The 14,576-nt window shown below is 29.3% G+C and overlaps 1 protein-coding gene across 4 annotated transcripts; it reads left to right on the top strand.

The window, feature by feature from the left end:
- Positions 1 to 2,436: 2,436 nt before the first annotated feature.
- LOC107442340 (uncharacterized) lies at positions 2,437 to 14,257 on the top strand. Of its 4 annotated transcripts, none has more exons than XM_016055881.5 (7): positions 2,437 to 2,515; positions 5,958 to 6,079; positions 7,629 to 7,690; positions 9,363 to 9,470; positions 10,578 to 10,619; positions 12,596 to 12,613; positions 14,059 to 14,257. In XM_016055881.5, the coding sequence occupies exons 1-7, from the start codon at positions 2,499 to 2,501 to the stop codon at positions 14,131 to 14,133; spliced, it is 444 nt and encodes a 147-aa protein (XP_015911367.1). In that variant the 5' UTR covers positions 2,437 to 2,498; the 3' UTR covers positions 14,134 to 14,257. The 4 variants fall into 4 exon arrangements, with proteins under 4 accessions (XP_015911367.1, XP_015911368.1, XP_015911369.1 ...); XM_016055882.5 differs by lacking the exon at positions 2,437 to 2,515 and adding an exon at positions 3,930 to 4,058; XM_016055883.5 differs by lacking the exon at positions 2,437 to 2,515 and adding an exon at positions 4,034 to 4,145.
- The last annotated feature ends 319 nt before the right edge of the window (positions 14,258 to 14,576 follow it).

Here is a 14,576-nt window from a genome sequence, read left to right as displayed (position 1 = left end):
TTTCGAATGGTTTGTCAGACCAACATATTGTTATGGTCCTCAATTTAATTTTATTAATTAAATCGATCACGCATACTAATATGCTTGTTTGGGAGTGTATTCGTTAATTAATCCCTGACATCTATTTTTTAATCTACAGAATAGGACACAAGAACATAACCTGTGTATAGTTTGTATAGTTTTGAGAGCGGTGGAAAATATGCTAATATTATTTTCGATTTGCACGTGCGTGCTTTAATACTTTTATCTCATGAACAAATTGTTTAAATCAAATAATTCAGACAAATAATTATGAAATTTATTTATTCAAACAATAACTTAAAACTTTTGTTAACTATGCATGAAAATATATGACAGTTAGAAAAATAACTAATGCAAATAAATGTTTATAATATGTTAAACTACAAAAATTAGGTATTTCAAACTGTCATTTCTCAAGGGGAAGGCTAACAAATCTATTTAATATATCAGCATATAAAGCTTTTTTATTAAAAAAAATGTCTCATATTTCAAACCATTACAGTATACTCACTCTTCCCCTTTTTTTAAAAATTGCAATCTTTCTTCCAAGGCTTTTAAAATTGCCTTTAAGACTCTTTGTTTGTTATCCACCCACACAAGCTAACTCAATGATTTGTGTTTTTCTTTTATTTTACATGTTTTTCCGATTTTGTTTATTCACATTTCGACTGTTCTGTCAATAGTCATTTTGAGTCATGGACATTTTTCAAAGCTCTTTGGAATTAGGGGATCTATAAATTACACGGGAAACAAATTTTTTGCAGCTTTCATAAAAATATTTGATTTTGCTAACTCGGGTGGGGGGGATCAGTTTTGCTCCTTAAGCTGCAGGTTTTTTTAAATGACATTTTCGGTATATTTTTGTCGACATGTACAAGTTTAAAAGCATTGTTTGTTCTATATGACGCTCTTAAACATGTACGTATCGATATCAAGCAGACAAACAGTTCCTAGTTAACAAACAGTTATCAAACAGTTCTTAGAGAAAGAACCCAATTGCAGGTTTGAAATCAGCCATAAAAAAGTAGCTAAAAACTGTTAAAAAGTCTCATGCAACAGATGAAAAATGTTCCACAATTATTTTTTTACACACTATACAGTTATTTGTGAACCATCGTTAGAAATAACCTACCATTTTTAATTTTTTCCATTTATGTTTTATACTTTATTCTTCATAGATACTAATCGACTGTTAGAAATTTCTAGGTAAAAATGGTTAAATAGAAATTTATTTAATTCTTATTTTACCATATTCAACCCAAACAGTCAGATAATCATAAATAGAGTGATATTCAAAATGTTAAGTGGGAAGAGAAACATTTATTGATTGTTTGCGCCTAGTCCGGTTTAACAGCTAGAATTCTATCTGAGCAAACTAGGCTCACCTTATGAAGCCATTTTGTTCCGAAGCTGAAGCATACTGAAGCTGAAAGATCTAATCGGTCAGTGATTTGACCGGCTAAATAGGAGTTGAAATCCCAGCAACATCATTATTTCAATATATGAAGAACTTCCATTGTCCTGACTCTTCAATCGGTGACCCTGGACAATTAGATTACAAAACTATCATTCACGCATAAATTGCGCATCAGTCACAGAACCTCAATGTCTGTTTAAATTTCGCTTTTATGGTACAGAAACTATGTTATTTGAAAATAGGTACAAACCATGTAGTTTTGCATGCACGATTTTTTAACCGTATACGATTGTAAGCGATTTCAAAACCATTAAGGTAAAAAAAAAAAAATTCCTAGCCATAAACTTTATGGTTAATTGGCTGGACAGATTGCTGCCTGTTATTTTACCATAATTTTAGAATGAAAATTGTAACTGTGTACTTCTCAATAAAAAAAAATTTCTATGATCAAATTATTTTAATTAAAAGTTTCAAAAGTATCAACATCCTTAAAAAATGACAAAATGTTTCTGAACCCTTTTCCATTTTTAAAATATTAATTTGTCACTTTATATAGAGAAGTTTAAAGTTAAAATAATATTTTTAAAAAAAACTAATAACTTAGCAAAAAGCAGAAGAAAAAAACTTATAAAGGATTTTTTTAACGTTTTGCATTATTTGTTTTGGTAAACATTGGCTCATTTACTTGAAAATAATTCTTAATGCCTGATTCAATAAGATTTCGTGAAAATTTATAGTGAAATAGCCATTAGAAGTGACCTTCATTAACTTAATAACACTTTCTATCCACTTTTTTTTTTAAAACACTTCAAACATATTTCAAAACAAAACAAAAAAGTCATTTTTCAAAAATTTATTCGGATGACTAAGAACTCGTTTCACTAATTGAAATTAGTCATTGCATGTAATATTTCGAATGCTTTAAAATTATTTATAAAAGTAGTGAAATGTTTTTTTTTTTTTGTGAATAAATATTAAATTATAGGCAAAAGAAGATATAAATATTGAGGCTCACTGTTTTAAAACCTGAGAGTGGAACTGCTGGATTACATTAGATTGAATGCTCTTTAATTTGTGGTAATATTACTATTGGTTTATATATCAGTATTGGTGTTTATTACTTATTGTCTAAACAGCTTGCCAATTACTATAGGTATATTCATTGATTTTATTACTTTTAATTCAATTAGATTTCTTCGTTGAGAAAATGTTTTATAAATCTGTCTTACAGAGGAGAAAATTCTGCTAAAATAATCATAATTTTATAACTATTGTGTATGTGCAATATAATTACATACTATGTATGCACTATATTTACCGTATTGTAGGCAATGTAGTTAACGTAATGTATGCACTTCCATAAAATGTTGCATCATTCATAAAATAACATATATTATAACATAATTTGTATATTTTTATATATTTAAGGAGAGTGATTCAGTGATTTTACAGTAATTGTTACTGTGAAAATTACGGCATATGAGATTTTTTGCTACGTAATATGTTTTGGTAAAAATGGATTGAAGGATTATACGTTTGAATGCAGGCATATTTTATCATATTTTTTACAGTATGGTTATGATATTTCTGGTAAAAAAAACAAAAAAATACAAGTCTGATTAATAATCAAACTATACATTATTGAAAATATTTACTTAGTAGTTTTTCCGTTCATATTGTAACTGTGAACCGGAATTTCTGGTTTTCCAAAATACAGTACCTAATTAACAGACATTTAATAAAAAAATTAAAAACTGAATAGTAAATTTAATCGTGTAAATGGGTTCTATGCTATGATCTAACTTATAATAAAAAATTACCAAAGTTTTGGACATATAATCAAATTTGCCATATATTATAAGACCATAGTTTCTTGTTAGTTTCATAAAAATCACTAAAAATTAAAATTACCGAAATTTAAAACCCGAAAGGCGTGATTAATAGATAGCTTATTTTTGACGATTGATATGGCATCAAATTTCGCAATTATATCGTTTTCTATGTAATGTGCTTATTACTTTCGCATAGCATTATGCACACTTATAGGCGTTATAACTATGAAATGTTGAGTAAATATTGTAGCAAAATTAAAAATAATAAGCATGTAGCTATTTTGCACTTTAATACAGTATCTCCTTCGAGCAAGTCAGTAAAATTTTTAAGAATGCTGCGAGTCTGTATTCAAGAGTACTGTGAGCGCATAATTACCATAATATGATTCCATAACTAAATCAGATATAATTATATTTTTTGACATTTCATATTTATTTTTTTAATGTTATTTATTACCTAATTATTATGTTTTATGATAATATTAAGTTTAAAACCCTTAAAAAGACGCTAAAAATTAATCAGATCTAGAGTTTTAAATATTTTATGTTAGAGGAAAACAGGATTTCAAAATGAGCTTTCATATCTTTTCCTACTTTTCAACAAATTTTGTAATATTACCATAATTTAATATTATTAAAAGGAATATCAAGAATTTATTTCAGTGACTAAGACTAATGGCATTTTTGATGAATGCCATATGCATTAAAAATTTATGCTGCATCATTTCTAAACCTATTAATTTAGCTGAATATTAGGTCTTTTGAAACAACATGAAGAGCTATAAAAGGTAAATGTCTGAATTTCTCAAATTGATTAATTAACTAAATATTATTTTACAGAATAAATATCTCCTCGAGAACTGTATATTTAGTAGGTAAGAGTTTTATATTTTTAATATAGCTGTATAGTCACTTTAGTTACAATTAAGACTCATTTGTATAGATTCTTTACTTGAAGAGAACCGTTTTCATGTCTAAATATTCAAACTATAAATCCAATGTGGTGAACAGTATTCGAATCCTAGCGATGGTTGATTCGAATTCCGCACCCCGATCACACTGACGGCAGCAGTGATGTAAAATATCCTTAGTGGTAGACAGATCATGTTCTAGAATCCCCTTGCCGCCAGACACACCGTGGTAAGTTTTCGTGGTTTTCCTCTTCATGTAAAGCAAATGCAGGGTAGTTCCATCAAAAAGTCCTCCTCGAAGGCAAATTTCTCCCAATACTTGATCCAGGAGTTCTTTTATTTTCTGGATTGGGTTCAAAATTACAAGGCCACGGAGATGATTCTTAATTGGGTAAACGGAAAATTGGGTTGGTTGTTAAGCGACGGTAGTAAAATTTCAAAATTTGAACTAAAAAAATGAATTATATCAATACTGTAGGAAGTTTATTGACTCTTTAGTATGCCTTTGTTTTGCAGCTGAAAGTAATCTATACACTGTTACGATTTTCATTCTAAAATTATGGTTAAAAAAAATCAGCAGCAGTCTGTCCATTCGATTAACCGTAAAGTTTACTGTAAAGAACATTTTTTGCCTGTTTGGTTTTGAAACAGTTTGCAACTTGCATGGTTATGAAATCATGAATACAAAACTATGCGGCTTTTTTATCTTTTTACAACTAGCATGGTTTCAAAACAGTAACAACGAAATTTAACTGCACATAGCTAATCGTTTTGCTAGGTATCAGACATTGTAAAGTGCAGAGCATTGGAAACTCCTCATGTGTTGAAGGGAATGTAAGGATTATTGTAGTGTCAACGCAAAGACTAGAACCTAATTCCGACGATCATGAGATTAACAGATTAGCCCTCTCTGTTATGAAAGGTACACAGTTGCCACGAACCAAGTGGCTAAATTTGGTGATTTTAAATAGTGTGAAAATATTCTGGTTGTATAACTGTGAAATTTTTAAGATACGTCACATAAAAATTTTATTAAATCATAACTAGTCATAATAATATTGTTTTAATGTTTGTATACGCAGCAGTTTTTATGTTTTACTTTTTATTCAGAATTAAGTGCAATATTTTTCAAATTTAAAAGGAAAAGCGCTGTTTGCATCATTAGAAAAAGAATATTTATTTAACACAAAAACAAACTAATGTATGACAATTTATTTTTTACATGAATATAATACAAATTATTCGAAAAGAAATATAATTTACGCAAATGCTTATTTTTGCTTAGATAAAATTTATATAAATTTTTAATTGAATTTAAATCGGGAATATGAAATTTTTTTGATCTATGGTTTTATTTTGCATGCATAATCAGCTGTTGTGCATACGCGTTAAAAATCTCTTAAGTTTTTTTCAGAAGATTTAGGAAGTTTAGTTTGCGCAAAGTATTTTCACACAGATGAATGTTCAATGGCTTATAAATTCCTCAGACAACTGAAATAGTTTTGTACTTATTCTGAAGAGTTGACATTTAAATGTAGGAATTCATTTTATAATGTTAAATATAATTCATCGAAATAATGTTCTAAAGCTCAAAGAAAATAACTGCTGACGCTGATGGTCTAAAATATAAATGGATTTTGATAAATTTTAAATACTACTCTCACTTATGGCTTATTAAAAAATGTATGATACAAAAATTTCTTATTTCTAATTAAATTAGATACTTTTTTTAAAACAAAATATTTTATCTTGCATTTTAATTTTGTCTCTTTCAAGGAAAGAATCAAAAATGATGAAAATAGGAATTATTATTTTCATTTCTGTATTAACTCTTGTGATTTCTGATGATGACAAAGGAAAATATGGGAATATCAATTTGTGGAGAAAAACGTTGTGCGGTGAGTTTATAAATAGCATACTTTTACGAAATATCCATTTATTGATAATCAAAATTATAAAGCAATCATTAAATTTTTCAAATTTAGAAATTTTATGTTTTCAACCCATTAATGCATAGAAAATGTTCTGTAGATGCGTCCGCATTACACAAATAATCACACAAAATGTAACTGAAATAATAGTTTCAGTTCTTTTCTCTTTTATAAAATATATAAAATTTTATATTTTTTCTCTTTGAGTTTTTAAAAACGAAAAATATTAATTAATTTTAAGATTTAATTTGCACTAAAATCATATATTTTCAAAGCTATTTAACGTAGTCATTTCTTAAAGCAATCCTAAGTTCCATCTAAATCCTTGCGCTGTTATAATAACGTTGAAGCATAAACTGGATTGGTCTTTCTATTATGTGAAAAATTTTGAAATTTCATGAAGTATAAAGGAAGTTCCGTTAAAAATATATATTTTCAGAATCCTCGTTAAAAATGAAATTAAGAATGTATATATTGGAGGTCCTAAATTGCTAGTTAAATATGCACCTTTTTGTCAATTAAGTGTACACATTTTTTGTCTTGTTTTCACGTTTTACAAGGACGTGAAACGCATTTGTTAAGAGTGGTAATTACAAAACACCCTCAATGTCAAAGTGAATTTTCTTCCTTTTTAAGTTTAGAAACCTGTTCTTCGAAGCTATTAATATTTGCGGAAGTAGTCCAAATTGCTAGAGGGCATGAAAATAAGTTCTAAGTAAGTAATCGCTATAAATTAAGAGTATCAAGGGCGATCCAGATGCTCAATCCAAGCTTACTTTGAAGCTAATTAAATTTCATGTTTTTTTTCTAAAAAAAATACTGTTAAATAATTTTTTTTCCAACTGACTAGCCACAAATGCAACAATAGACCAATCATGAATGAAAGGAAAAATTCTTTTCCTCCCCAACACTAGAAAGGGTTGAGCTATGCCCGCAAATGTTGCTTTTTATTTTATATTTAGGAGTCATGCCAACCCTTGGAGAACCGACTTACATTACGTCTATGAAAGCTATTCTTCTTTCCTTGACCCGATGATCTGGGTGTGATGTAGAGCACATTGCGGTAAAAAAGTTCAATGCAGACCGATAACGTGTACCATGGTATCCTTCACTAGCTGATCAAAGTGTCAACCCACCCTCTCGTTGACTGCAGCCAAAGATGCTTGACTGCTGTGATCTACTGTGTTCTGCAACCAGACCACTGTGGGACAAAATCAAAATAGGCTAGTTAAAAAATGATCAAAATATCGTAATGATCAAGAGAAGTTGGGAATTAAAGTTAAAAATGGGTTTTCAAAATCAGTTTGGAATCAAAGATCAAGATAGGCTGGGAACCACTTATTTAGAATAAGATATTTTAAAATGGACTGAAAGTGAAAATTTGGTCCTCCGTGAATTACAAAAATTTAAATAAGATCTTAAAATAAACTTTTTGTAAATTTTATTATAATATTTATATTTTAAAATAAAATTGGTAAAGGTAATATCATTTTAATACTCGATTATTTTTTTAAAGAAAAGCACGGTACTAACCTTGACCGGGACCTTCAACGTTGCATGGTATATGATGAACCATTTGTAAGTAAAAGCTTAAGTTTGCCATTTCATATTATCTGAAAGTTGTATTTATTATGTAATAGTATTATCTATTAGTATTATTATCTAAAAGTATATTTATTTTCCTGGATGCTATTCATAATTCAAAATAGTGCTTGAAAAATTAAGTTCAAGCGTAAGTAGTTGCGCTTTTCCCTTTTGAAAAGAGTTTTTTTTTATGTTCATCCTAGGGGATCCCAGGATTATTGGGACAAAGTTAAAGGAGAGGTAAAGGGAAATCATAAGGATTCTGAACTGCATAGCGACCCATGATCAAAACCGTCATGGGAAAGTATCATGACAGGTATAAGAAGAAAAAGAGAAGCAAGACTGAGATAGTCTGAAAAATTATGTGTCAAAGATTATATGACAAAGATCGTAGGCGACACGCTGTCGTAGATAACACGTGAAAATGTCACAAATATGTTCAAAATTTCAACCATTGATATTGATGTATTTTTCACACCCATGGGCCATGGATTCTCTCAAATATGCCTGCATTTTGTTGTGTATCCGCAGCAGTACAGACGATTCTTGCAACTAGATCTATTTTCGAATCCACTGATGTTTCATACGCGAAACACTTCAGTGCACTCTAGCAAAAAAAAATCCATTCTGTTTAAATCCGGAGAACGTAAGGGCTAGGGAGTCGGTTTTCCATCCCCCTACCTCACCTTAAAGTTTGTCCCAATAATCCGGGGACATCCTGTGGATTATTCATATTAAGCCAAGAAGAAACGTCATTCCGAGCAATATGATCACTAAATATAAACTTTGTGTGCGAGCAAGGGAATAAAACAGCAAGTATGTTGCGGTCACTTACAAAAACAGTTGGGCAAATATTAGTTAATATTGAAACATAGTACATTGTAAATAGTTAATATGGGGAATGAATAAAGAAACTAACGTCAATTAGTAATTCAGTAAATTGTAAACATAAAATATTTCAGCATTCTATACGTTTTGCATGAGTCAAAACATTTGAATTTTCACATAGGATGTAATTTAAAATATTTTAATTGTCTTCTATTTAATCTACAGTAGTGAAGACCATGTTAAAAATGTTTAAAGTGATTGCATAAGTTTTTACAATTTGAATATAAAAAATGTATTACACAAATAGTCGAACATTTAAAGCTTATTGATAGCTAAATACCTTATGTTATATTTATTTTTCATAATTTTGAAAGTTTAATAATTATCAAAGTTTATATGGCTGTTGAAGTTTATTACATTTTTAACAATTAATCAGGCATGGAAAAGTAAACGAAACACATTATTAATTTAAGAGGAAATACTTCATAAACGTCATTTCATTGGCTTTTGAAAAATAAATATAAGGGGGACCAGAAAGTAATGTCGCTTAGGCGCATTTGATATATGTTATCAAGATTTAATTTTTAATCAATAACGCATTCACCCTGGTAACCTTTCAATAATGGATCAAAAATGAATCGAAAAAAATTTTTATGACTAACGAATATTTACAGCGCAAAAACGACATTACCTTATGGTCCCCCTAACATTTTGAATGCATATTTTGTAATATTTATATGGAAAGAGTCAAATTTATTTTAGTGATAATTGTTTTGATGCATTTTTTCATTGTCTCAGGTTTGATTTTACCATGATATTTTGCCTCCTTTTTTTCTAGTTTAATGCTAATTGGAGAAACTGCTTTAGAAAAATACAGCCGAAGGCCATGGGTTCATTTCAAACTTATCAAGAAATGGCCTGCAAGGATCCGTCTATTTACCATAAAGTAAAGTTAATTCTTTTTGATATTTTAGCATTCAAATAATACAAAATAATAAAATAATAAAATTGCACAAAATAATAAAATAAAGTTCTAATATTACCAATGGAGGGTTCATGGCTTTTCCTTCTAAATATATTAAAACAACTATTTTAACATAAATTTGAGAAATAAAATGACTGAAGTAAAATCATATATGTTGTGTTGATTAATTTTTAAAACTTATGAACATATTTTAAAATAAATTATCATAATGAAAAACGTGTAAAATATAAAATGCTTAACAATAAGCATTTTCTGAATTATTTCAAACTAATTCTGCTTGTGCTCAATATCTTTTTCACTTCAATGATCTTTTCTTTCACTGAAACCAAAATAAGGTACAAACTTAATAATGTGCTTTTTATTTTAAACAATAAATATAAAGTGAATGAATGTAAATAGAATTAACTGAAGCGTGTTAAATTAGCACTAAAAAAATAATAAATGGTAAAACGTGCAAATATGGTAAAACATGTAGCCAAGCTGCAGTATATGTGTAATTTTCTCTATTATGTATGTTTGCCTCAATTTTATCAAAACATAAGGATAAAACAAAACACATTTTGTCTAATCGACCTCCAAGTTTTATATTTTGAAATGTGTGCTAAATATATTTATAAATAATATTTTTTTTAAAAATAATAAAGAAAATCATGAATGAATAAAAGCTGGATAAAATTAAAACAATATAACAGTTTAGATTTTTACTTGGTTTTGAAATTAAAATTTATGTTAAAATTAAAATAATATTATTATATTTTTTTGATGTTTTTTGTAGCGCCACAAAAAAATGTTTTGCAAGGGCCAAGAGAATCTTACTCAACTCGTAACTAAGTTCTTTAAATACAGTAATGTTTACATTTGTAAGTTTTTTTAAGTACGCAAAAAAAAACATTTTTGAGTTCCCTAGTTGCTTAATTTCTTGGAAATGGCAGTGTTTAAAAATGCAGTTTTTATTGCATATTTATGTTAATCAATTTTTAAAGAAATTTCTGAAGATTTCATCTTTAGTAAAGAAAGATTTAGTGCTTATATGTTTCATAGACATTATTTATTTTATTGATGGCATAGGTTGATGATTGCACAAAAAAACATAAGCCTGCACGTTCTGTGGTAAGTATATATTGGTATTTTGATATTATATTTAGAGTAATGTTGCAATTACTGGGTCACTTAATTTTGGCAACTGATTTTTGTGACAAATTTGCATATGCTATTGTGCTTATTTCCTTATATATTACGCATACGTAGACATAGATGCTGGCAGATTTTATGAGTAGGCAGATGACTATTTTATTCTTCCATAAAGCATTACCTTAATAAAAGTCAGTAAAATACATACAAGTATAGGAAGTCTGTTTCACTAAAGAATAAGAACTTAAATACCCCACTTTTTCGAGTGCTTTCTAGTACTTTTGGAAATTTTTCATGTTTGCAAATTGAATAATAAGAGAATAAATTGAATTAGTCATCTGGATTTAACTATGCCTGATACCTTTTTTTTATACTTAATTTGACACAATGGTATTTTCTTGTACAACCCGCAACATGTTGGCCACATGTCCGGATTTACGTATAAAGTAGATAGGTAGCAGTTAAGGGCCCCAAGAACCTCAAAGATCCAACAAAACCAATTTCCTTTTAGTTAATTATTTGCTTTAGGTACATTGGTACCTCATACCACTTTTTTCGAACGAATTTCGCCACTGTTGTTTTGTTGAAGAACACAGAAGCAATGCCGGCAAGTAAAGATTTGATTAAAATACAACTTGAGGAAATAGCATCTCGCACACACAGTGCTATGCAAAAGAAAATGCATCTTAACCAGTCATTATAGCTTATGATGCGACCGAACGAACGAGCCAACTCTCAGGCAGCTGCTTCAACTACTATATACGGATTTCCTCTATCGGAAAGTCGTTGAACTAACTTGCGCAACTCGTGCAACTTACCTGAGAGAGAGAGGAAAAATGGGGTTTTGTTCGCATATTAACAAAAACCACCTACTTTAGCTTAGAATAAATCAATTTGTTTACATTGTGACACAAAGTAAAATGAGCTTAAATTTTGTTTCTATAGTAATTATTTTTTTATTCAAAGAATCCAAAAATTATATGTTCGGCAATAAATGAAAATTCTACATTATAGCCTTAAGTATATTTAAGTTTTTATATAAACAATGCATTCAGTAACCAAGTGATTTTATAAAAGGTTATTAATTTAATGCTTAATAACCAACAATGTTAAACTGTTCTGCCGTAAAGTGCTCGACTTCGTGCTCAAATCCTCAAACTACCAAAGCAAAGGTGCTATCCTCTCTGCAGAGGATCAGAATTGCGATGGCATGTCTTCGGATTATATTCAGGGAGGTTTTCCAGACCGTCGCCTATAGCCCACTGTACAACTCTAGTGCTATGTAAATAAAGTATCTATCTATCTACCTAAATAAAATAGAGGTTATCAAGATGAACATTTTTGCGTCTTGTCAAACATAGCTAAAATTATACATCGCTTAAAATTAAATTAATTTCACCGCACTTACTACCAAACATCATGGTAATAAAACGTATCTTATATCTAATTTTACTAAAAAGTTATTACCAAAGCTCTTCAGTGGAAATAACCTTGCTTTTTAGTGTTCCCATGGAACCAGAAACACAGTTAATTTGATCATGTTCTAGTCGTTTTGAACTTTTTTTAGTGTGCCAAGTTTCATCAAAAAAGAAAAAAAAGGAAGATGCAAATAAAATACCCACATTCAATTAATTACAAAGCTTAAAATATGTCTTTTCTTTTCAAAAACAATAAACATTTTGAACCCAAATGAGGTCTAGAAGTTATATTAAGAATTGTTAGTTACATTTAAGAGTTTCTCGATTATCTTTATTTAAAATATCGAAAATATTTATTGCTCATATACAGTCAGAAAATATTTTTATGTACGATTTATGCACTGAAACTTATTTCATCCTATAGATTTTCTACATTTTAGCCATAACATCAACTAAGCCTAAAAGAAAAATTTTGTGATTTCTTTCAAATATCGGCATTTTTTGTGTTTTATACATTTATCTATCTTTTCTTTACAGATGAATAAACCTGCATTGGTAAGTACGCAATTATTTTTTCATGTCTTTGTTTCAAAAATTCTTATCAATAAGACATTTAGTCATTTTGAAAAAACAGCAATAGAACTTTTTGGATTTATTAAATGGAATGTAGAACTGTGACGGAAAAGTTATCATTTGTTTAAAGCTAGTTGATGTGATGAAAGATCTCAGAATTAAATTTACCGGAAAGCCGACCGGATTATGAAGAGGTCAGGGAGCTTATCTTATATCAGATATGTCCTGGGTTCGAATTCTAGACAAGGCATGGTTGTTCTTTCATTGAAATGTCCTAACTGTAGGAGCAACGCTGGCCCTCCTAATATGGTGTCCCTGAAAGAGTGGCCAACAAATCTGAATGCCGAATGACAATCGGGTGAGTTTTGGAAGAAAAAAAAAGGATTCACCAGAAATGCTTGTTCAAGAAACTGGAATGTTAAACAGTTAAACGTCAATACTGTTAAAAATTGCTTGTTGACCAATTTAATATGGCTATGAGCTCCTCTTTTCCAGTGTGGAGATTTTCGTTCCCCTGATCACCATTACTCTTATTTACTAAAAACTGTCACTATCACTGTTACTTTATTATGTTCATTTTATGTTCTGTTCTGTTTTGTCATGCATGATATTTCACAATTCAGTTTGTCTTATCTTTTCCTCCTTATAGGGGAAAATTAGTCATTTTCATTTTTGATATGCATCTCAACTACGTACTTTGCTTACTTTAAAATTTTATTTATTTACAAATCGCTGAGAAACGTGAAGTAAAAAAGAAAAACTGCACAGAATTGCTACTTATAAGCTCAAATCAACACTTAAGAAAGGGAAAACTAAAACTTTTTAAATGTTTGATCATTTATTCAAGTCGATGACTAATGATAAGTTCGGTTGATATCGGGTCGTTGACAAGTCTTATAGATGGCATCTATATCTAAAGATATGTCGACTTTTTATATATACTTGACTCTATATCATTTTTTTTTTTTGAAGCCAATGAAATTTTTTTTATCAAATACATCATTCAGGTCATTAAAGGTAAGCTTTTTGCTGCATCTACAGTTAGTATTTTGATAGTATATTAATATATTTGCTTTTTAAATTTTTTTAGTAGCTCAGTTTTTTTTCTGCATGCAACTAAATTAAATGCTACTAAATTAATCGTGACGCACTTATAAGAGTAAACAAATGCCTCTTCTCACCCATTTGTTATGTTCTTGGTGTAATGAGTAAATATTTATTTCTGCTAGTAGATGAAAACAGCATGTTTTAATGGGACATTCCCGATGCAGGTTCATTGAAAGGTTAACTGATAGTCGGCACTGAACACTTCTTATATCAAAACGTACTGTCGTTACTACTGACAGATATTTCTCTGACATTTCTTATTTTTCTTGTAAATTTTCTTTATTTATATTCCTTTTTAATGTATATTGATTTTTTTTCAGAATTGCTTTGAAAAAGTATTAAAGAAGTACCATTTGAATGAACTTTTAAAGAAGTACTTTTCTCATGTTAACTAAAAAAATTAAAATTTCATTGAATTGTTTTGTCATAGATTATATAATGTTTAAAAGTGTGCTAAATGCAAGATAAAAACTTATTGTAAAAATAAATAAACAAATAAATACTTATTCAACCGGACAATATGCCTTATTTATTTCTGTATTATTGCTTGCCTGATGTAATTTCTTAGATAATTCAACAGCAAACTCAATATTCATGCCTCTATCACTCAGTAGTTAAGGAGTTAAAATGTCATTTTGAAGAACTGTTGTACAGTTCTTCAAAAGGAGTACAGTTTCAGGGAGTACAATTTGGGCTCTACTCCCAACAAGGACTTGAAGCCCAATCAACCTCAGATCAATGGGTACCAGCTTGTCTGGGAAGTAAAAGCGGCATGTGCACAATCCTGGCATCATCGTGACATTCATTCCATTGGACATTCCCTCGGTTCACAACGGAT

This window comes from Parasteatoda tepidariorum, chromosome 1 (assembly GCF_982258835.1).
Source record: "Parasteatoda tepidariorum strain Cologne lab strain chromosome 1, Ptep-v5.0, whole genome shotgun sequence".
NCBI classification, from domain to species: Eukaryota; Metazoa; Arthropoda; class Arachnida; order Araneae; family Theridiidae; genus Parasteatoda; species Parasteatoda tepidariorum.
Note: the sequence above shows the minus strand (reverse complement) of the source record. Positions and strands in the feature narration are given on the sequence as shown.

Coding starts and splice junctions, on each gene's coding strand:
- LOC107442340 (XM_016055881.5), top strand. Junction 6,080..7,628: donor GTGGAGAAAAACGTTGTGCG/GTGAGTTTATAA, acceptor ATTTTTTTAAAG/AAAAGCACGGTACTAACCTT. Junction 7,691..9,362: donor TGGTATATGATGAACCATTT/GTAAGTAAAAGC, acceptor CTTTTTTTCTAG/TTTAATGCTAATTGGAGAAA.